The sequence below is a fragment of the Oncorhynchus kisutch genome, unplaced genomic scaffold, assembly GCF_002021735.2.
Source record: "Oncorhynchus kisutch isolate 150728-3 unplaced genomic scaffold, Okis_V2 scaffold2458, whole genome shotgun sequence".
Classification (NCBI taxonomy): domain Eukaryota; kingdom Metazoa; phylum Chordata; class Actinopteri; order Salmoniformes; family Salmonidae; genus Oncorhynchus; species Oncorhynchus kisutch.
The window spans coordinates 6,942-29,706 of NW_022264403.1; the positions used below are offsets into that span (position 1 = coordinate 6,942).

At 45.3% G+C, this 22,765-nt stretch overlaps 1 protein-coding gene across 6 annotated transcripts; it reads left to right on the forward strand.

Annotated features, from left to right (window-relative positions):
* Window positions 1–6,693: 6,693 nt before the first annotated feature.
* LOC109884235 (ATPase family AAA domain-containing protein 2) lies at window positions 6,694–22,013 on the forward strand. 6 transcript variants are annotated; one of them, XM_031819698.1, is made up of 28 exons: window positions 6,694–7,027; window positions 7,495–7,649; window positions 8,830–8,897; window positions 9,043–9,205; window positions 9,923–10,004; window positions 10,111–10,393; window positions 10,575–10,692; window positions 10,839–10,853; window positions 11,053–11,284; window positions 12,279–12,394; window positions 12,516–12,690; window positions 12,838–12,926; window positions 13,069–13,228; window positions 15,416–15,506; window positions 15,739–16,056; window positions 16,365–16,488; window positions 16,688–16,874; window positions 17,912–18,097; window positions 18,572–18,707; window positions 18,869–19,065; window positions 19,281–19,440; window positions 19,598–19,720; window positions 19,900–20,046; window positions 20,419–20,876; window positions 20,978–21,044; window positions 21,166–21,290; window positions 21,573–21,701; window positions 21,810–22,013. In XM_031819698.1, the coding sequence occupies exons 1-28, from the start codon at window positions 6,851–6,853 to the stop codon at window positions 21,840–21,842; spliced, it is 4,314 nt and encodes a 1,437-aa protein (XP_031675558.1). In that variant the 5' UTR covers window positions 6,694–6,850; the 3' UTR covers window positions 21,843–22,013. The 6 variants fall into 6 exon arrangements, with proteins under 6 accessions (XP_031675558.1, XP_031675560.1, XP_031675559.1 ...); XM_031819700.1 differs by having other exon boundaries at window positions 21,169–21,290; XM_031819699.1 differs by having other exon boundaries at window positions 20,422–20,876.
* The last annotated feature ends 752 nt before the right edge of the window (window positions 22,014–22,765 follow it).

A 22,765-nucleotide genomic window follows, 5' to 3' on the forward strand; every position in this document is an offset into this window, starting at 1 on the left:
CTTAACCTCCTTTAATTCTTAGTCAACCTCTAGGTTACTGGACTGAACTGGCTAGTTCGGATTGTCGTTATTTACCTCTTCCGTTTAAGGGTTAATGTTTCTTTCTTACAGGTATCACTCTATGTTCTTGCCCTATGGGCATTGTTATATATGGTACCCGTCCCTGGTTTTGGAAAGGGGGGGAATGTTATGTATGGTACCAGTCCCTGGTTTTGGAAAGGGGGGGAATGTTATGTATGGCACCAGTCCCTGGTTTTGGAAAGGGGGGGAATGTTATATATGGAACCAGTCCCTGGTTTTGGAAAGGGGGGGAATGTTATGTATGGCACCAGTCCCTGGTTTTGGAAAGGGGGGGAATGTTATGTATGGTACGACGTGCTGTTCGTAGTGCTGTACGTTATTATGGTTTACGACAGTGTGCTGCTTTACGGATGAATGGGTTGTCAGAATGTGTGGCACATGTCATTAAACGAGAGAGTGATGTGCAATGTGGAAAAAAGAGAGAGAGGATGATGGCATTAGCATTCATCTAGTCTACAAGGGTGTCAACCTATAATGTTTTTTTGTTTTTTTACCTGTGCAAGAGCACACACACAGACAGAAATCAGTACCATGGACAGCGACATGATATTTATCAACAATGATTGGACTAAATAGATTTTATTTTGTAAGTTTGTTTCAGTGTATTAAACTAAGCATATGTAGCCTAGTTTTTTTTTTTACCTTTTATTTAACTAGGCAAGTCAGTTAAGAACACATTCTTATTTTCAATGATGGCCTAGGAACAGTGGGTTAACTGCCTGTTTAGGGGCAGAATGACAGATTTGTACCTTGTCAGCTTGGTGGTTTGATCCGTACGAGAGCGTTGTGAAACAGAAGACACGGTCTGTCCTGCTGAGTTTTGATGCAGAGTTTTTACCCGACAAAGTCAAGTTAGGATGTGTCAGTTACCCTGTGAGCTTTTGTCCCAAAACCATTACATTGTTTTAGGTGCCAAGCTTACGGTCATGTTGCAGCAGTGTGTAGGAGCGAGATTCCTATATGTGAGAAGTGTGCAGGAAAACATAAAACAAAGGAATGTGTGTGTGTGTGTGTGTGTGTGTGTGTGTGTGTGTGTGTGTGTGTGTGTGTGTGTGTGTGTGAATTGTAGGGGTACCCATGGTGCTGTAGATCAGAAGTGTCCTGGGAAAGGCAGGTTGAGGTTGCTGGGATCAGAGTTGTACTAACAGTGTCATGCTGAGGCGGTGAATAGAGTAGGAGGGGATGTGTACAGGGTGAGGGATCCTGCTGTGAGTAGGCCGAGGCCAATAAAAAGTGATAAGAATAACGTGCCTCAGTAATGTTGGTTTCTTTAGCGTTCATAGCCATCGTTATCAACTATACTGCAGAAAATCACATTTAAAATAGATGTTGTGGTGGCAGCTGCAGAGAAGTGCTTGGGTGTACGAGATTTTACGGCAGAAGAGTTACGAGGTGTGTTGAACGATAGTGTCCCATTCTACCAGGATGCCGGTCTGGTGTTGGATCAGATAGGGCCAAGTAGTGGAATATTGGTGTGGCTTTAATGGGAGTAGGTTTAGGTGGTAGAGTGGTGAGGTTTTAATGGGTGTAGGGTTAGGTGGTATAGTTGTGTGGTTTTAATGGGTGCAGGGTTAGGTGGTATAGTGGTGTGGTTTTAAAACCAACTGGTTTTAATGGGTGTAGGGTTAGTTGGTATAGTGGTGAGGTTTTAATGGGTGTAGGGTTAGTTGGTAGAGTGGTGTGGTTTTAATGGGTGTAGGGTCCAGACCTGGGTCCAGACCTGACTGCCCTCGACCAGCACAAAAACATCCTGTGGCGGACTGCAATAGCATCGAATAGTCCCCGCGATATGCAGCTGTTCAGGGAAGTCAGGAACCAATACACGCAGTCAGTCAGGAAAGCTAAGGCCAGCTTCTTCAGGCAGAAATTTGCATCCTGTAGCTCCAACTCCAAAAAGTTCTGGGACACTGTGAAGTCCATGGAGAACAAGAACACCTCCTCCCAGCTGCCCACTGCACTGAGGCTAGGTAACACGGTCACCACCGATAAATCCATGATTATCGAAAACTTCAACAAGCATTTCTCAACGGCTGGTCATGCCTTCCTCCTGACTACTCTAACCTCGGCCACAGCTCCCCCCCCCCCCCCCCCCGCAGCTACTCGCCCAAGCCTCTCCAGGTTCTCCTTTACCCAAATCCAGATAGCAGATGTTCTGAAAGAGCTGCAAAACCTGGACCCGTACAAATCAGCTGGGCTTGACAATCTGGACCCTCTATTTCTGAAACTATCCGCCGCCATTGTCGCAACCCCTATTACCAGCCTGTTCAACCTCTCTTTCATATCGTCTGAGATCCCCAAGGATTGGAAAGCTGCCTCATCCCCCTCTTCAAAGGGGGAGACACCCTGGACCCAAACTGTTACAGACCTATATCCATCCTGCCCTGCCTATCTAAGGTCTTCGAAAGCCAAGTCAACAAACAGGTCACTGACCATCTCGAATCCCACCGTACCTTCTCCGCTGTGCAATCTGGTTTCCGAGCCGGTCACGGGTGCACCTCAGCCACGCTCAAGGTACTAAACGATATCATAACCGCCATCGATTAAAGGGAGTACTGTACAGCCGTCTTCATCGACCTTGCCAAGGCTTTCGACTCTGTCAATCACCATATTCTTATCGGCAGACTCAGTAGCCTCGGTTTTTCTGATGACTGCCTTGCCTGGTTCACCAACTACTTTGCAGACAGAGTTCAGTGTGTCAAATCGGAGGGCATGCTGTCCGGTCCTCTGGCAGTCTCTATGGGGGTGCCACAGGGTTCATTTCTCGGGCCGACTCTTCTCTGTATATATCAATGATGTTGCTCTTGCTGCGGGCGATTCCCTGATCCACCTCTACGCAGACGACACCATTCTATATACTTCCGGCCCGTCCTTGGACACTGTGCTATCTAACCTCCAAACGAGCTTCAATGCCACACAACACTCCTTCCGTGGCCTCCAACTGCTCTTAAACGCTAGTAAAACCAAATGCATGCTTTTCAACCGTTCGCTGCCTGCACCCGCACGCCTGACTAGCATCACCACCCTGGATGGTTCCGACCTAGAATATGTGGACGTCTATAAGTACCTAGGTGTCTGGCTAGACTGTAAACTCTCCTTCCAGACTCATATTAAACATCTCCAATCGAAAATCAAATCTAGAGTCGGCTTTCTATTCCGCAACAAAGCCTCCTTCACTCACGCCGCCAAACTTACCCTAGTAAAACGGACTATCCTACCGATCCTCGACTTCGGCGATGTCATCTACAAAATTGCTTCCAACACTCTACTCAGCAAACTGGATGCAGTTTATCACAGTGTCATCCGTTTTGTCACTAAAGCACCTTATACCACCCACCACTGCGACCTGTATGCTCTAGTCGGCTGGCCCTCGCTAAATATTCGTCGCCAGACCCACTGGCTCCAGGTCATCTACAAGTCCATGCTAGGTAAAGTTCCGCCTTATCTCAGTTCACTGGTCACGATGGCAACACCCACCCGTAGCACGCGCTCCAGCAGGTGTATCTCACTGATCATCCCTAAAGCCAACACCTCATTTGGCCGCCTTTCGTTACGGTTCTCTGCTGCCTGTGACTGGAACGAATTGCAAAAATTGCTGAAGTTGGAGACTTTTATCTCCCTCACCAACTTCAACATCTGCTATCTGAGCAGCTAACCAATCGCTGCAGCTGTACATAGTCTATCGGTAAATAGCCCACCCATTTTTACCTACCTCATCCCCATACTGTTTTTATTTATTTACTTTTCTGCTCTTTTGCACACCAATATCTCTACCTGTACATGACCATCTGATCATTTATCACTCCAGTGTTAATCTGCAAAATTGTAATTTTTGGCCTACCTCCTCATGCCTTTTGCACACATTGTATATAGACTCTCCTTTTTTTCTACTGTGTTATTGACTTGTTAATTGTTTACTCCATGTGTAACTCTGTGTTGTTGTTCACACTACTATGCTTTATCTTGGCCAGGTCGCAGTTGCAAATGAGAACTTGTTCTCAACTAGCCTACCTGGTTAAATAAAGGTAGATTTTTTCTTTTTTAAAGGGTTAGTTGGCAGAGTGGTGTGGTTTTAATGGGTGTAAGGTTAGTTGGCAGAGTGGTGTGGTTTTAATGGGTGTAGGGTTAGTTGGTATAGTGGTGAGGTTTTAATGGGTGTAATGGCAGAGTGGTGTGGTTTTAATGGGTGTAGGGTTAGTTGGTATAGTGGTGAGGTTTTAATGGGTGTAGGGTTAGGTGATATAGTGGTGAGGTTTTAATGGGTGTAGGGTTAGTTGGTAGTGGTGTGGTTTTAATGGGTGTAGGGTTAGTTGGTAGTGGTGTGGTTTTAATGGGTGTAGTGTTAGTTGGTAGTGGTGTGGTTTTAATGGGCGTAGTGTTAGTTGGTAGTGGTGTGGTTTTAATGGGTGCAGGGTTAGTTGGTATAGTGGTGTGGTTTTAATGGGTGCAGGGTTAGTTGGTATAGTGGTGAGGTTTTAATGGGTGTAATGGCAGAGTGGTGTGGTTTTAATGGGTGTAGGGTTAGTTGGTATAGTGGTGAGGTTTTAATGGGTGTAGGGTTAGGTGATATAGTGGTGAGGTTTTAATGGGTGTAGGGTTAGTTGGTAGTGGTGTGGTTTTAATGGGCGTAGGGTTAGTTGGTAGTGGTGTGGTTTTAATGGGTGTAGTGTTAGTTGGTAGTGGTGTGGTTTTAATGGGCGTAGTGTTAGTTGGTATTGGTGTGGTTTTAATGGGCGTAGTGTTAGTTGGTAGTGGTGTGGTTTTAATGGGTGCAGGGTTAGTTGGTATAGTGGTGTGGTTTTAATGGGTGTAGGGTTAGTTGGTATAGTGGTGTGGTTTTAATGGGTGCAGGGTTAGTTGGTATAGTGGTGTGGTTTTAATGGGTGTAGGGTTAGTTGGTATAGTGGTGAGGTTTTAATGGGTGTAGGGTTAGTTGGTAGGGCACATTTTTCCCCCCTTCCCTTTGTGTCACAAAGTGTAATGAATTAACGCTCAAGAACAGCAGGCTGATAGCCCAGACAGTAGGTGGCGGCATGCACCTCTAACGTATGTTTGCGGACTGCCATAATACCATAAAATAAATGCATGTCAGAGCAGAAACTATACCATGAAGTCCAAGGGACTGTCCATAGATCTGAGATAGAAATGTGACGAGGCATATTATCTGTGGAAGGGTATAAAACACTTTCTAGAATGTTGAAAGTTTCCAAGAGCACAGTTGTCTCCATCATTTGAAAATGGAAGAAATATGGAACTACCTGGATGCTGGCCGTCTGACCAAACTGAGCAACCTGGCGAGAAGGGCATTGGTTAGAGAGGTGACCAAGAACCCAATGAACACAGTGACAGAACTACAGAGTTCCTTGGCTGAGATGGGAGAACCTGTCTCTACAGCACTTCATCAATCTGGGCTTTATGGGAGAGTGGCCACATGACAGCACACCTGGAGTTTACAAAAAAAGCATGTGAAAGACACATGTAAAGCACTATGTCTGTACAAAACCAGGCACAGCTCATCACCCATCTAACACCATCCCTACCTTGAAGTGGTGGTGGCAGAATCATGCAATGGGGAGGCTTTTCAGCGGCAGGGAAAGGGAGACTGGTAAGGATAGAGGGAACAATGAATTGGGCCAAATACAGGCACATCCTTGAGAACCTGCTTCAGAATGCAGAATGTCCTGTTGGAAGATATACGTTTCAACAGGACAATGACCCCAAGCATATAGCAAAAGCAACTCTGGAAATGCCTCAAAACAAGAATGTGAAAGTCGTTCAGTGGCCTAGACTTGAAGATTGCTGTTTGCTGCAGCTCCCCATCTAACTTAACAGAGCTCGAGGAAATATGCAAGGAAGATTGGAGACAACCCCCAAATCCAGATGTGCAAAGGTGATACAGACATTCCCATGACAACGCAAAGCTGTAATCACTGCCCAAGGTGCTTCTAGAAAATATTAACTTGGGTGTGAATACTTACATAAATAGATATTTTTGTTTTTCATTTTCAATAAATGTTATAACATTTCTAAAAACATGTTTTCACGTTGTCATTATGGGGTATTGTGTGTAGATGGGTAAGAAAAACAATTATATTTAAATATATTTCAATTCAGGGTGTAACAACAGAATGTGGAATAAGTCAAGGGGTATAAATACTTTCTGAAGGCACTGTATTACCCCCATCATTTTAGAATTAATGAAACAGAGCTCCTCTAGACATTTAGTATAGTTGATATTAAAATGTCAGAAAACTCTATCAAATATAATTGACATTTTATAGTAAACCAGTTATATTTTTATAACGGTAAAGAAAATGCTTTATCATGAACCTGTAGCTAGGCTTTCCATAATGCGCAATTTACAGCGCGCCAAAAATAACCGGGACATCATTCCCATAATATCCTTCCGCACAACTGAATGATATAAGAACATATCACTGTTGGCCCTGGGATAGATTTCTATAATTATAATATTTATATATATTCATGTGGTCATTGATATGAATACAGCATGACATAATTGGTGATTAGAAATGTATAATCACTACTTTTTATGATGAACTATGTTGTCTTGCGCCAGGATACTGCATGCTGTCACTTGTCTTCCAGTGACGTTTGTGGCGCCAGAAATCAAGGGTTTTGGTTGGGGAGGGTTGTGTGTTAGTACGCGCCATATATTACCTAGGAATGTTATTCATTCGTTTCAGTTTTGATACAATTAAGTAGTCCCATATTTATGCTTTAGTATTAAAAAAATCGGTTTAATGTTAGGATGGTGATGCTACGCAGCAGCGGCGTGGGCGCGGAACATGCAACTCGGAAGAGGAACCGGGTTGACTTGGATACGAGCTCCGAGTTTCTGTCGCTGGAGAGCGCATCGCAGACAAAGTCGAGTCGGCTGAAGAGGGGCCTGGATGACAGCTCCAGTATCACTGAAAACACGCGAAATGTGAGGCCCTTTTAGATAGTTGACATTATAAAATGTCACTGTAAACTCAGCTGTTGTTAGCTATATGACAGCTGTTAGCTAACCAGCTAACTAGCTAGCCCGACATTGATGTTGTTTATGTGCCTAGTTAACCGCATGCTATGCCAGTTGTAAGCTAACTGGAGGCTAATGTTATAAATGAGTTGGCCTGTTAGCTCCTGTCTCTAGTTTACATACCCTATGGGGTATCGCCCATAGATGTATAGATCGTGGAGTTGAGTAAACTCAGCTAGTTAGCTAGCCCCTTTTAGATGGCTAGTAAGTAGCACTGACTAACAATAACTTTAATGATTGTTTCTGAATGTGGACAGGTATGTTGCCTGCTAGCTAACTTCTATAGCTAGCCAGCTGTAAGTTAGCTTACTACACTTAAAATGACTGGATTCCTATGTGAATGCAGCTGATGTTTTTGTTTTTTCCTAACATAGGGCCACTCGATGGTGAAGGAGGAGGATAGCCCTCCGAGACGAGGATCCCTGAGGACCAGGGGACAGACCGTCAAACACGAGGTGTCCTTGGCTAAAATAAATGGCCAAACCAAGTCCCCTGAGAAAGAGGAGGAAACTGGCGAACACAGCACAAGGTAACTACTTGTGTTTTATTTATGCGGAGATTATAACAGAACATGGCCAAGATGTTAAAATGTTCATAAATGACCAGCATGTTCGAATAATAATAAGGCAGAACAGTTGAAACTGGAGCAGCAGCACGGCCAGGTGGACTGTGGACAGCAAGGAGTCATCATGTCAGGTAATCCTGGGGCATGGTCCTAGGGCTCAGGTCCTTTGAGAGAGAAAGAAAGAGAGAAGGAGAGAATTAGAGAACGCACACTTAGATTCACACAGGACACCGAATAGGACAGGAGAAGTACTCCAGATATAACAAACTGACCCTAGCCCCCCGACACATAAACTACTGCAGCATAAATACTGGAGGCTGAGAAATCAAATTTTATTTGTCACATACACATGGTTAGCAGATGTTAATGCGAGTGTAGCGAAATGCTTGTGCTTCTAGTTCCGACAATGCAGTAATAACCAACAAGTAATCTAGCTAACAATTCCAAAACTACTACCTTAGACACAAGTGTAAGGGGATAAAGAATATGTACATAAAGATATGAATGAGTGATGGTACAGAGTGGCATAGGCAAGACACAGTAGATGGTATTGAGTGCAGTATATACATATGAGATGAGTATGTAAACAAAGTGGCATAGTTAAAGTGGCTAGTGATACATGTATTACATAAAGATGCAGTAGATGATATAGAGTACAGTATATACATATGAGATTAATAATGTAGGGTATGTAAACATTATATTAGGTAGCATTGTTTAAAGTGGCTAGTGATATATTTTACATGATTTCGCATCAATTCCCATTATTAAAGTGGCTGGAGTTGAGTCAGTGTCAGTGTCAGTGTGTTGGCAGCAGCCACTCAATGTTAGTGGTGGCTGTTTAACAGTCTGATGGCCTTGAGATAGAAGCTGTTTTTCAGTCTCTCGGTCCCAGCTTTGATGCACCTGTACTGACCTCGCCTTCTGGATGATAGTGGGGATGGAACAGTAGTGGAGAGGGTAGTAAGTTTTAAGTTCCTCGGCGTACACATCACAGACAAACTGAATTGGTCCACCCACACAGACAGCATCGTGAAGAAGGCGCAGTCTAGTCGGTGATATGCATGACGACAGAAACATGTTTACAAACCTAAGGTGTCATCACAACCCTCAATGTTTGTTCTCATTTTGTTGATCTCTGCAGGAAATCCCCAAGACTGCAGGGCGATGGAAAAGCCTCCGCATCATCCAGGGATAAGCAATCTGAAGCTGGTAACTAGATCATTTCTAGATCACATTTCACATGAATCAATGCCACCTCCAACAGTACAGCGAGAAGGAGACACCATTGGTTTCATTTATGTCAGCTACAATGTTTATCATCAAGTTAATAATAAATAAATAAATCTTCTTCCAGATGCTACTGATGAAGTTGAGGAAGAAGAGGCCTCTACTCTGAAGACCCAGTTTGTTCTGCGTCCCAGGGAGGAGGACAGCTCTGTGAGACGCAGCTCCAGGATCACCAGATACAAGCGGAACTCCAGGAACCAGTCTGTCCTCTATAACCGCCTCATCACCAAGTAAGAACATCGCCATCAGCAGGCATCGTACATCAGGGGTGGCCAACCCTCCTAGCTACCCATCTACCACAGGGGTTTTCCCTCCAGCCCTAATCTAGCACCGGGGCAGAAGAAATCATGCCCCAGTAACTCTCGTGGAGGAGGGTTGGGTCACTACTGTTGTTCTTGTCAGTCTGGTTTGCATGTTGATAACAGCAAAGTTGATAACGGCTAGCGGTAGTAACTAGCCCCAGTAACTCTCGTGGGGGAGGGTTGGGTCACCACTGTTGTTCTTGTCAGTCTGGTTTGCATGTTGATAACAGCAAAGTTGATAACGGCTAGCGGTAGTAACTAGCCCCAGTAACTCTCGTGGAGGAGGGTTGGGCCACCACTGTTGTGCATGTTCTTGTCAGTCTGGTTTGCATGTTTATAACAGCAAAGTTGATAACGGCTAGCGGTAGTAACTAGCCCCAGTAACTCTTGTGGAGGAGGGTTGGGTCACCACTGTTGTACATGTTCTTGTCAGTCTGGTTTGCATGTTTATAACAGCAAAGTTGATAACGGCTAGCGGTAGTAACTAGCCCCAGTAACTCTCGTGGAGGAGGGTTGGGTCACCACTGTTGTGCATGTTCTTGTCAGTCTGGTTTGCATGTTTATAACAGCAAAGTTGATAACGGCTAGCGGTAGCGGTGAAATGAAACAGTCCCTGTTTTTGTTTTTTCCATTCTATTCGTAAAGCACAGCTGAGGCAGTGCTGCAGAAGATGGATGATATGCAGAAAATGCGTCGCCGGCTAAGAAGCAGGGATACTACAGAGGAGGTCAACATTATTCATGCTACAGGTTCACAGCGTTTATAATAGATTTAGTTCAATATCACCATGATGTCCCCCCAATAATGTTATTTTCCCCCTTTTTTTATTTTAGGACCTTGTAATCTACGCTGGGGCCAAGAGGAAAAGGACTTCTGAAAGAACCGAGGAAGGAAGTGAAGACCCTCAAGAGAATAAAAATGGAGTGACCTCCAGTGAAGAGGAGAATGATGAGGAAGAGGGAGGCAAAAATAATCAGGCAGATGACGACGACGATGATGACGACCGTAATGAAGATGATGAGGACGATGATGATGACCATGATGAAGATGACAACCAGAAACGTTATGACTTCAGGCAGAGGAAAGCTGCCGTTCGCTACCAGGCACCACGGGAGGGTTAGATATTTTCTGTTGAAACTATTTGCATCTTTTATTTCACTGAAGTCTGTATACTTCTAGCCATCAGCACCGGTGCATGGACTCTACATTTATTGTCACGCTTTAGTAGTAGTAGTTATTATTCCCATAACCTGTCCTTCTACTCATTTCTCATGGTTGACCTTTTTATTTCCCACAGAGCCCAAGACAAAGGCCATCTTCTTCAAGACTTCAAGACACTTGTCCCCATCCAGGCGGAGGTATGGGTTCAGCTCTACTGGTCCGAGAAGCCCTTACAACATAAGGAGAGGCAACAGGTCTGTGGACTAAAGAACCTAGTACCTACTACCTTCCATGTCTGACCTATCAAGTTTAGTTTAACATTCTTTCCTAACTATTACAACAAATCACAATTCATTCCTAAGTTCTACTTCCTTGTGCTTCTGATTTCTGGCATCCACAGGAGTGTGTCTGATAGGTAAGTCATTGTCAGTGTCATTGTCAGTCATTGTCAGTGTCTCAGATGTGTGGTGACATCAGGGTTTCTGTAATGGCTGGTTTCTTGGTCATTGAGCTGCATGGTGGTGATTTGTGTGCATTACGTTGTCTGTATTAGTCAGTGACGTTACTGACCTCTTGACTTCTGGCTCTGCCATACTCCTTTCTTTACCGTGTAGAAGAAGACATGCCATCCACAGTAGTGACTCCACCTCCTCGTCCTCCTCCTCTTCCTCCTCCTCCTCTGACGATGATAAGTTCCAGAGGAGGAGGAGGAAGAGCAGGAACAGATCGGTGAATAGATGTCTTCCCATGAATTTGCTGAAGGAGGATGTCCTGGGAATCCACAAGGACAGGATGAAGATTGGAGCCAGTCTAGCTGACGTTGACCCCATGCAGATAGACCAGACAGTAAGTCTAGCTGACGTTGACCCCATGCAGGTAGACCAGACAGTAAGTCTAGCTGACGTTGACCCCATGCAGGTTGACCAGACACTGATGTTGACCCCATGCAGGTAGACCAGACAGTAAGACCAGCTGATGTTGACCCCATGCAGGTAGACCAGACAGTAAGTCTAGCTGACGTTGACCCCATGCAGGTAGACCAGACAGTAAGTCTAGCTGACGTTGACCCCATGCAGGTAGACCAGACAGTAAGTCTAGCTGACGTTGACCCCATGCAGGTTGACCAGACACTGATGTTGACCCCATGCAGGTAGACCAGACAGTAAGTCTAGCTGACGTTGACCCCATGCAGGTAGACCAGACAGTAAGTCTAGCTGACGTTGACCCCATGCAGGTAGACCAGACAGTAAGTCTAGCTGACGTTGACCCCATGCAGGTTGACCAGACACTGATGTTGACCCCATGCAGGTAGACCAGACAGTAAGTCTAGCTGACGTTGACCCCATGCAGGTAGACCAGACAGTAAGTCTAGCTGACGTTGACCCCATGCAGGTAGACTAGACAGTAAGTCTAGCTGACGTTGACCCCATGCAGGTAGACCAGACAGTAAGTCTAGCTGACGTTGACCCCATGCAGGTAGACTAGACAGTAAGTCTAGCTGACGTTGACCCCATGCAGGTAGACCAGACAGTAAGTCTAGCTGACGTTGACCCCATGCAGGTAGACCAGACAGTAAGTCTAGCTGACGTTGACCCCATGCAGGTAGACCAGACAGTAAGTCTAGCTGACGTTGACCCCATGCAGGTAGACCAGACAGTAAGTCTGACTAGTAACAGTAAGAAGGAAACCTTCAGGTAGACCAGACAGTCTCTCCAGTCCATACCTGCTCCAGTCATATGTTAAGTCCGTGAGGGGGAATGAAAGAGGGAAAGGATAGATAACTGGGACAGCCCCGGACAACCATTGTCCAACATTGAAATGGTGTAATGTTGTTTTCTAGGTGCGTTTTGACAGCATTGGGGGACTGACCAGACACATCTCTGCCTTGAAAGAGATGGTGGTCTTCCCTCTGCTTTACCCAGAGGTGTTTGAGAGGTTCAAGATCCAACCACCAAGGTAGCGAGAAATAAATGTTTAGAAAGTCATCCATACTGTTACGGTGAAATGATCTAGGATCTGTTGTTGCTCTTGATGCTGTAGATTCTTACTGTGTGTGTGTGTGTGTGTGTGTGTGTAGGGGCTGTTTGTTCTACGGACCTCCTGGAACAGGGAAGACTCTAGTGGCCAGGGCATTGGCTAACGAGTGCAGTCAGGGAGAGAGGAAGGTCTCTTTCTTCATGAGAAAGGGAGCAGACTGCCTCAGCAAGTGGGTGGGAGAGTCCGAACGGCAGCTACGTCTTCTCTTCGACCAGGTCATTACCTACCGGTATTCTCCATGGAAGTTGGCTTCTTGTTCTGAAATATATTGTGTTCCAGGATGTTGAAACCAAGATGAGTTGGAGGAGGAAATACTAAAAATATATATAAATATATATATTTTTTTTTTACAAATCTTTTAGGCGTATCAGATGCGGCCATCGATTATATTCTTTGATGAGGTTGATGGGTTGGCTCCCGTCCGCTCAAGCAGACAGGACCAGATACACAGGTTAGACACTGTGTTGATCACTGGAACAAATTGATTTGAATACAAACATTTATTGCTTCTCGTTTTAGCTATTTGGTATCTTTTTGTTTAGTACGACTTCGTAAAGTGGGAATAATGTTCTGTATGTGTTTCCATCTTACAGCTCCATCGTGTCCACTCTTCTTGCCCTGATGGATGGGTTAGACAGCAGAGGAGAGGTCGTGGTGATCGGAGCGACTAACCGTCTGGATTCTATAGACCCAGCTCTCAGGCGACCTGGGCGCTTCGACCGAGAGTTCCTCTTTGGCCTGCCTGACAGAGAGGTGAGACAAGGGTCTTAGTGACCACGGCTGTAGTCATTAGTGCACGCCGTAGAAAACAGTTTTGCAACAAAAACCCAGATTTCTAGTAGACACATTCAGGTAGGTCCCTCTCTGGTTGAGTTTGCTTCCGTTTGGTTCCTAGTGAATACACCACTGATGGAGGTCATGTTTGTTCAAATCATATTATTTGTGTGTGTGCGCGCACATACACACACAGTACCTGTCAAAATAGTGGGCACCTACTCATTCAAGGGTTTTTCTTAATTTTTTTACTATTTTCTACTTTGTAGCATAATAGTGAAGTCATCAAACTATGAAATAACACATTGAATCATGTAGTAACCACAAAAAAGTGTTAAACAAATCAGAATATATTTTATATTTGAGATTCTTAAAAGTAGCTACCCTTTGCCAAGATGACAGCTTTGCACACTCTTGGCATTCTCCCAACCAGCTTCATTAGGTAGTCACCTGGAATGCATTTCAATTAATAAATGTGCCTTGTTATAACTTAATTTGTGGAACTTCTTTCCTTAATGCGTTTGAGCCAATCGGTTGTGACAAGAAAGGGGTAGTATACAGAAGATAGCCCTATTTGGTAAAAGACCAAGTCCATATTATGGCAAGAACAGCTCAAATAAGCAAAGAGAAACGAGAGTCCATCATTACTTTTAAGACATGAAGGTCAATCAAACCGGATAATATCAAGAACTTTTAACGTTTCTTCAAATGCAGTCGCAAAAACCATCAAGCACTGTGATGAAACTGACACTATGAGGACCACCACAGGAATGGAAGACCCAGAGTTACCTCTGCTGCTGAGGATTATAAGTTCATTAGAGTTACCAGCCTCAAAAATCGGCAATTCACTGCACCTCAGATTGCAGCCCAAATAAATGCTTCACAGAGTTCAAGTAACAGACGCATCTCAACATCAACTGTTCAAAGGAGACTGCGTGAATCAGGCCTTCATGGTCTAATTGCTGCAAAGAAACCACTACTAGAGGACACCAATAAGAAGAGACTTGCTTAGGCAAAGAAACACAAGCAATGGACATTAGACTGGTGGAAATCTGTCCTTTGGTCTGATGAGTCCAAATTTGTGAGACGCAGAGAAAGTGAACGGATGATCACAGCATTAGTGGTTCCCACCGTGAAGCATGGAGGAGGAGGTGTGGTGGTTCCCGCCGTGAAGCATGGAGGAGGAGGTGTGTGGTTCCCACCGTGAAGCATGGAGGAAATGGTGTGTGGTTCCCACCGTGAAGCATGGAGGAAATGGTGTGTGGTTCCCACCGTGAAGCATGGAGGAGGAGGTGTGTGGTTCCCACCGTGAAGCATGGAGGAAGAGGTGTGTGGTTCCCACTGTGAAGCATGGAGGAGGAGGTGTGTGGTTCCCACCGTGAAGCATGGAGGAAGAGGTGTGTGGTTTCCACCGTGAAGCATGGAGGAAGAGGTGTGGTGGTGCTTTGCTGGTGACAGTGTCAGTGATTTATTTAGAATTCAAGGCACACTTAACCAGCATGTCTACCACAGCATTCTGCAGTGATTCGCCATCCCATCTGGTTTGGGCTTAGTGGGACTATCATTTGTTTTTCATCAGGACAATGACTATTTGACCAAGAAGGAGAGTGATGTAGTGTTGCATCAGATGACCTGGTCTTCACAATCACCCGACCTCAACCCAATTGAGATGGTTTGGGATGAGTTGGATTGCAGAGTGAAGGAAAAGCAGCCAACAAGTGCTCAGCATGTGTGAGAATGCCTTCAAGACTGTTGGAAAAGCATTCCAGGTGAAGCTGGTTGAGAGAATACCAAGCGTGTGCAAAAGCTGTCAAGGCAAAAGGTGTCTACTTTGAAGAATCTCAAGCATAAAATGTTTTGATTAATAAAAATAATAAAAAATGTTGTGTTACTACATGTTTCCATATGTGTTATTTCATAGTTTGGATGTCTTCACTATTATTCTAGAATGTAGAAAATAGTTAAAAAAATAAAAGCCCTTGAATGAGTAGCTGTCCAAACTTTTGACTGGTACTGTATGTATGATAAAATATCACTTGTGTGAGAAGTAAACAGGTAACATTGCTTTGTTCTACTAAGATTAAGGTATTTTGTTTTTCATGTAGGAGAACTGTTTTTTGAAACATTCATATTTGACATAAATGGTCATGTTTTTGTCCACTGCAGGCTCGGAAGGATATTCTGCAGATCCACACCAGACAGTGGACTCCCCAGCCATCAGCCTCGTTCCTGGAAGAACTGGCAGACAAGTGTGTTGGTATGTTTTCTTTTAATCCCTCCTCTCCCAAACCAACCAAGAATTTTTAGAAGATTACCCATTCTTTCAAACGACATTTTAAAATTCCAATCTGTTAAATATTCCAATAGTTTTCGGAGGCTCACTGAAAGTGTTGTGTGTGTGTGTGTGTGTGTGTGTGTAATCAGAACATGTAGAGGATGCTCTCTTGCATTGTCACTCTGTTTCCCAATGTCCCCCTGCTGTCTCCTAGGTTACTGCGGTGCTGACATGAAGGCGGTGTGTGCTGAGGCGGCTCTGTGTGCCCTGAGGAGACGCTACCCTCAGATCTACTCCTCGTCCCAGAAGCTGGTTTTAGATGTGGCCTCTATCTCCATCGGCAGCAGGGACTTCCTGTCAGCCATGAGGAAGACAGTCCCAGCCTCCCAGAGAGCTGTGTCGTCCCCGGCCAAGGCTCTGACTCCTGTGGTCCAGCCACTGCTTGGTGCAGCCTTACAGACTGTACTGGGTGCAGTTAGCAGGCTGTTCCCACATGCAGAACAGGGGCTCAAGAGAGATAAGCGAGACAACGGTGAGTCAACTGGGACAAGAGAATCTCTCTTATTTCTCATGTGAACTGTCTTCATTGTCGGGAGATTTTTTGTTGTTGTCGACAGGGCCGTGTTGAGTAGGGGGCAATGTTTTGAAATTTGGAGGTACTACCGGAACTATTCTAATTTGTTTTTTGTTGCCAAAGGTTTTGCTACAGTGTGCCCTAATAAACATGACCCAGGTTTGGTATGCCTGTTGTATAAGAATGGGTGTGTTGTATTGTGTTCTTGTATTGTATTGTCATACTTGGTTTATCATGTTCTAAGATGTTTCACCACTTGTCTTCAGGTGTCCTCCCAGCTGGTGTTTTAGATGCTGATCTCCTGCACAGTGAAGATGAGGACTCCTCTGTCTGCATCACCGGTCTCTCTCACAAGGCCAAGGCAGCTGGGGGCTTCCTGCATTTCAGCAGGCGAGTAACAGGTTGTCCAACGCACAGAAATCCTTATTCCAACTGTGTCCTTCTCCCACTCCTCCCTGAAGTGTGCACGGGACATCTTTGAAATCTGTGTTGGGGACTGAAGTGTACACTTCATGAGAATGGGTATTGAGCTCCGGTCTTGTAAAGTATTTTATAGTCTCTTTCTCTCCCCTCTCCTCTGTTCTCCCAGGAGCGTGCTGAACCAGCCCACATCGTACCGTCCCAGGCTGCTGCTGGCGGGGCGTCCTGGGTCAGGTCAGAGCAGTCACCTGGCCCCTGCCGTGCTCCATGCCCTGGAGAAGTTCACAGTTTACACCCTGGACATGGCCGTGCTGTTCGGAGTCAGCACCACCTCTCCAGAGGAGGCCTGCGCTCAGGTACTGACCCCCCTCCCCTGGATCACACCCTGTTTTCTGTATAGTGCACTATTGAGCCCTGTGCCATCGGCCATGACAGTCGGAGTATATTTAGTCTTTCCTTGAGTCCTTGATTCTTCACATATTTGGAGAAGGTTCTAGGAGAGAGGAGTCAAGGAGTCAAAGAAAGTCTTTTGAGATTAACCCAGAGATGGACAGTATTGAGGTCTTGTATTGATGAACCCAGAGATGGACAGTATTGATGAACCCAGATATGGACAGTATTGAGGTCTTGTATTGATGAACCCAGAGATGGACAGTATTGATGAACCCAGAGATGGACAGTATTGATGAACCCAGAGATGGACAGTATTGATGTCTTGTATTGATGAACCCAGAGATGGACAGTATTGATGAACCCAGAGATGGACAGTATTGATGAACCCAGAGATGGACAGTATTGATGTCTTGTATTGATGAACCTAGAGATGGACAGTATTGATGAACCCAGAGATGGACAGTATTGATGTCTTGTATTGATGAACCCAGAGATGGACAGTATTGATGAACCTAGAGATGGACAGTATTGATGAACCCAGAGATGGACAGTATTGATGTCTTGTATTGATGAACCCAGAGATGGACAGTATTGATGAACCCAGAGATGGACAGTATTGATGAACCCAGAGATGGACAGTATTGATGAACCCAGAGATGGACAGTATTGATGAACCCAGAGATGGACAGTATTGATGAACCCAGAGATGGACAGTATTGATGAACCCAGAGATGGACAGTATTGATGAATCCAGAGATGGACAGTATTGATGTCTTGTATTGATGAACCCAGATATGGACAGTATTGTTGAACCTAGAGATGGACAGTATTGATGAACCCAGAGATGGACAGTATTGTTTAACCTAGAGATGGACAGTATTGATGAACCCAGAGATGGACAGTATTGATGTCTTGTATGTTTGGACTCGTAGCTCTTCTGTGAGGAGGCATGCAGGTCCATATAAACACTGTTCTGTAATGATGTTTCGTTGTGTTGTAGATGTTCTGTGAGGCCAAGAGGACGTCCCCCAGTATCCTTTATATCCCTCACATCCAGCGGTGGTGGGACACGGTGGGGTCTGCTCTCAGAGCTACCTTCCTCAGCTTGTTACAGGACATCCCCTCATTCTCACCCATCCTGCTGCTGGCCACCTGTAATGTCCCCCACAGCAGCCTCTTCCCTGAGGTAGGTACTGTAGACACACACCGCCCCACAGCAGTCTAATGGGATGTAGTGAACACACCACCCCACAGCAGTCTAACAGGATGTAGTGAACACACCGCCCCACAGCAGTCTAATGGGATGTAGTGAACACACCGCCCCACAGCAGTCTAACAGGATGTAGTGAACACACCGCCCCTAACATCACCAACATGGCAGTGTATTTTGTCTGCTGTGTGTTATGTGAGTGTAGGATTTTGATGTTTTTTAAGGACTCTTGGAAGATTAGTCCAAACGTGGACTAAAAGAGATCCTAATAAAATCGAATCACCAACGGGACACAAGCCCTAGAAAATGTGCACTCATTCCCTCCCCGTGTGGGAGAAGCTGGAGGGTTGGAATTGGGCTTCTGGGCAGGGGATCAGTCAGAATGATCTCGTTCATTCCCATTCAGCTGAATGTTATGTTCACTTGGTGAATCCCCCCCCCCTCTCATAGGTCCAGGACCTGTTCTGTGCTGAGTATGGAGAGGTGCTCCAGGTTCAGGTCCCAACCCCACAGGAGAGAAGGAACTTCTTTGACGATCTCATCCTAAACCAGGCTGCCAAAGCTCCTGCATCCCAGAAGAAAGCAGGTAAGACTGCATCATACTCTGAGATATTCTAGTGGAATCCTGGATAATGGTCCAAAATGGTTAAACAAGCTCAACTTAAACTAGAACGTTCTCTGTACCAAAGCTGTCAGCACTAGCTCAGTCATGTGGTTAGTCACTAACCTCCCTGTTCTCCTCCCCAGTGCTTGCAGCCCTGGAGGTGCTTCCTGTTGCTCCCCCTCTTCCCCCAAGGATGCTGACAGAAAAGGAGCAGCAGCGATTGGAGGAGCAGGAGGAAGACACTCTCAGGGAGCTCCGCCTCTTCCTGCGTGATGTCACCAACCGCCTCTCTCAGGACAAACGCTTCAAGGCCTTCACCAAGCCTGTCGACCTGGAGGAGGTGAGACTGACCATCAATTGCTGTAAAAGTGTCTGTGTTCTAGAGGGGCGGGGATGCGTCCTAGAGGGGGGCCGCGCACTGAGCCATAAATAAACATCAGATGAGGGTTAAATAAAGAGAAGAGGCCAGATGTTGTCTAGACATGGACATGGTAGAATCTCTATCACATGGAGAATGGCTGACCTGTTGTTTTGATGGATCATGGTCTTGTCTAGGTACCTGACTATGCTACAGTTATAGAGCAGCCAATGGACCTGTCCACTGTCCTCTCCAACATCGACACTCACAAGTACGTGACTGTGAAGGAGTTTGTCCACGACGTGGATCTCATCTGGAAGAACTGTCTGGAATACAACCCTGACAAAGATCCTTCAGGTAGGAAATAGGTTTATCCAGAATTTTTACAGATGTTGTATTCCTGTTCATGGGAGAATGTTTCCTTTATTTCATAAATTCATGTATTAATTCAACTAATCATTCATTATTTCATTCAGCCAACTATTAATTCATGAATCAATCCATTCATCATCAGATCGTCAGATCCGCCACAGAGCCTGTGCTCTGAAGGACACTGTTCAGGCCATCGTCAAAGACGAACTGGATGAAGACTTTGAGAAGATCTGCGAGGATATCAAGGAGTCCCGCAGCACAAGAGGTCAGGTGTTATTCTATTGGTGCAGAGTAGTTCCAGAAAGATGGTTCTAGAGTAGAAATGCATTTTATCTTTTAATTTGTTCAGGGACCAGTTGATCTGTTCTGCTGCTCTCCTGGATGGATGAAAGAAGAGCATTCCTGATAGATTTAAATATGAACTGCCTCTCTCTTTACTTCCAGGTTGCTCCACTTCAAGGTTCGCTCCATCCTACTATCACGTTCATCCCAAGACCAGAGCAGTGGATGCCAAGAGCACCGATGCAGCAGGCCCCTCTAAAGAGTCTACCGCTGCTGCTCCCTCAGCTGTGACCACGCCACGCCCTTCAGGTTAGCAAGCAACTCAATGTACAGACACACAATGATACACAGGTTAGCATTTCACTACTCTGCAGACAGACTGTTTCCACTAGCCCATAGAGAATGAGCTGCGGAGAGCTTTACAGATCTATCCTCTACTGCACAGGTTAGCATTTCACTACTCTGCAGACAGACTGGTAGTTTCCACTAGCCCATAGAGAATAAGCTGCAGAGAGCTTTACAGATCTATCCTCTACTAACTGCTGGTAATGAGGGATGATAATGGTAATGAGGGATGATAACACCGTGTCAGTTTCTCTCACCATGTTTACACTCATCATTCAGTCATTCATAAAGTTGGTTTTTGAATTGGCTTTGATTATCTGGTCATCTGCTTCTCAGCAGCTCAGAAGAAGAAGCGCAGGAAGAGCCGCTGGTGCAACGGCATCATCAGGAAAAGGTCCTCTCCTCACACTTCTAAAGACCACTCTGCTGTGGTGGAGTCTGGAGAGGAAGAAGAGGAGAGGAGAGGGGCAGAGAGTGAGGAGGAGGAGGAGGGGGGTGATGCTGCAGCAGAGTCAGGCCTGGAGGAGCTGGAGATCACTGGGGCTGAGGAGACCCCCATGGAGCAGGAGGAACCAGCCCAACAGGAGAACCAGGACAGACAGCCCATGGAGAAAGACACTAAGGACAGCCAGACCACGGAGGAGGCTAGCCAGGCTACAACGGAGGCTACCCAGCCCAGGGTGGAGGAAGCTGTGGAGGCTAGGGCTGGAGACCAGAGCAGTGAGGGCACCCAGGACCCTGTAGTGGTGGTTGGAGCCCAGGGAAACCACTTCTTACCAGAAGGGGGAGATAATGTATGTTATTTTGTTGTAAAATGGATGTTGCTTTTTGTATGGATGATTCTCCTGCTGAATTGATTTTATTTTCTGTTTAAACTTTTTCCTCATTCCCCCAGGGGCAGGTGTCCTCTACAGACAAAACTGAGCCTCAGAGAGTGGAAGTGGACGAAGAGAATACCACAGGTGTGCAGCCTCCCTTCCCACAATGGACCCCCCCCCCCACACACACACACACACTATCTGTTGTTTTTAAGTGAACTTTGTTGAATTGTACACTCACTCCTCCCCTCTGTCCTCTTGTCAGAAGTAGGAGTGAGGCGTGTGACGCGGGGCTTGAAGTACCAGGGGATGCAGCAGGTGATGGATGTTGACCAGGAGATACTGGACCAGAAGACACAGCCCCCTGTGGTTGATCACAACAAACTAAAGGTAAACAGATTATCACTGCAGCTGGTCCAGGGTCAGGTCGTCGCCCGAGCCTCCTAATGGAGGTTGTCAAATGATCCTAGATCTGTGGTTAAGGCAACGAGCCAGTGGCAGTCTATTGGAATTGTCATGTCAAGCCATGTTTTGGCTTGACAATGACAGCAATAATGGATGTGCAAGAGCACAAATGGATCTGGAATCGGACAGAGGCACCTTCTTCCTTTAGACCAAGATGGAGGATATAAGACCTCTGTGCTGAGCTGGTTTTCTGCTCCATCATTTCAGGAGCTGCTTCAGAGAGCGGTGTCTAAGACTGAGGGATATGAGGTCTATCAACTGGAGAAGCTATACGCCTTGTTATGTCAGAGTATCTACAGACATCGCAAAGACTACGACAAGACTGCCCTGCTGAAGGTTTGTCATTCTATACATTTTAATTTGTATGAACTTATGAAACATATCATTGAGCAATGCCCCATAAATTGAGTTATGTTTTCTAATGTTTTTTTATTCTCTTTCCAGGAAATTGAAAATGAAATTGAAGATTTTTCATAATGAGTTTTATAAAATAAAGATGTAGCTAGTCATGGATTGCACGTATTTCCCGTTGTCTAAATGTATAAAGAACAAGTCTAGAACTATATTTTGATAGAAATATACAGATGTGTATTTCCTAACAACTTGTATACTGGTGCTTTTATTTAATTAAAGTGTTTTTTTTTACAAGTATTTGTTCCTGTGTCTTGTTATACCATAAAGGCATGCCGACATTGATGTGTTAATTGGTTGAAAAATATCTATTACCAGTTAAAGCGGAATACAAACTGAGCATGGTGCAGCCTCAGGTGATGTTTTTTTGTCGTCAGACGGTAACGATAAATACTGTATGCATACAAACGTCAGGACCGTCACTTTTTAATGCTTGTATTGGTTGATAGACATTTTATTTGAAGCAACATTTCTCTATGCATGCGTGACAGATGTCGCCTTTGAATGACGTCAAGACGTACCGCATTAACGTGATGACGCCGCTTAATCATTAAAAACTGCCATTAAAAAACAACACACTGTGATATAATTTGAGGACAAATGGCTTACTGAAGTGACTAATGTCGTGGCTTCCTGCCTTTTTTAAATAGCTCTGTAAAGGGATATCAGTCGGGAAAAGAACTGTTGCAGCGAAAATGTTACATGTTTTCATCTGCAGACAGGCGGTGAACTGGACTCGCCTGCCTCCGAGCAAAACTCTACTGCAGTCCGGCAGAAGCGCTCTGGCTGAACTGTACAGGGGTAGGCTAGCTCACATTAGACGAGAACCTAAGACAAATTGCGGGGGGCAGGAGAGCCTGCGCAGAAAGCTACCTCTTGTCCTAGGTAAGTACACGCAAACTCAGCTGCTGTTCTGTGGTGGCTAGCTACAGTATTTGGCTTCCAGCCGCAATGTCTATCCCAGGTGTAACTGGCTGGGCTAGATGCAG